Source organism: Hibiscus syriacus, unplaced genomic scaffold (genome assembly GCF_006381635.1).
Source record: "Hibiscus syriacus cultivar Baekdansim isolate YM2019G1 unplaced genomic scaffold, ASM638163v2 tig00002840_pilon, whole genome shotgun sequence".
Lineage (NCBI taxonomy): Eukaryota > Viridiplantae > Streptophyta > Magnoliopsida > Malvales > Malvaceae > Hibiscus > Hibiscus syriacus.
Window position 1 is genome coordinate 5,227,668 of NW_024061947.1, and position 640 is coordinate 5,228,307.

The following is a 640-nucleotide window of genomic DNA, read 5'->3' on the forward strand; positions in this document are numbered from 1 at the left end:
GCCCATTTCTTTCTTGACCATTCAAACCAGATCTGGTCATAGTAATAATAATAAACCCAGAAAACAAATCAAGCCGGCACCTAATCCATTCCGTTTTATTATTGTCTCTTTGAATTGAAATATCAATTTCGTTTGTTACCTTTCATTTTCCGTCATTTTCTCACTTCCCAAACAGAATAAAAATAATTATGCAAAGCAAATTTAAATGGAGAAAATGCACAACTGTGTCCATTTTTTTTGAAAAAAAGTATGATAATATGAACAGATTATACAAAAATGGAACAAAACACGAACACACGCCGTTAGATCTAACTACTACTTTTCGTCTTCGTCTATGAAACTAAACCGGCACGAATGACTCACAACATAACGGTGCTGCTGGATGCTGCCACATCTTGAACACAAGCTTCTCGGGCTCCGTTCTCTGGATCTGTCGCGGCTGGTGTTCTTCACGAGGTGGCTCTTGCCTCCGATCAATCGAGGGAGGCGAAGATGCGAGCGGAGATAAGAGAGGGATCGCAATTTTCCAGCTGGAGGCAGGATTGATCTTTAAGGAAGCAGGAGCACGATATTGAAGTCGGCCGGACCGCCGCATGGAGCCACCGTTGGCGGCGGTGATTTTGTTCGACGATGTTGACAT

General features: G+C 42.7%; 1 protein-coding gene across 1 annotated transcript; it reads right to left on the reverse strand.

Moving 5' to 3' along the window:
- Positions 1 to 340: 340 nt before the first annotated feature.
- LOC120151900 (uncharacterized protein At4g14450, chloroplastic-like) lies at positions 341 to 640 on the reverse strand. The gene has a single exon (XM_039164207.1). The coding sequence runs from the start codon at positions 638 to 640 to the stop codon at positions 341 to 343; it is 300 nt and encodes a 99-aa protein (XP_039020138.1).

Excerpts from the sequence above, each read along its gene's own strand:
- LOC120151900 (XM_039164207.1), bottom strand. The coding sequence starts at position 640 with ATGTCAACATCGTCGAACAAAATCACCGCCGCCAACGGTGGCTCCATG.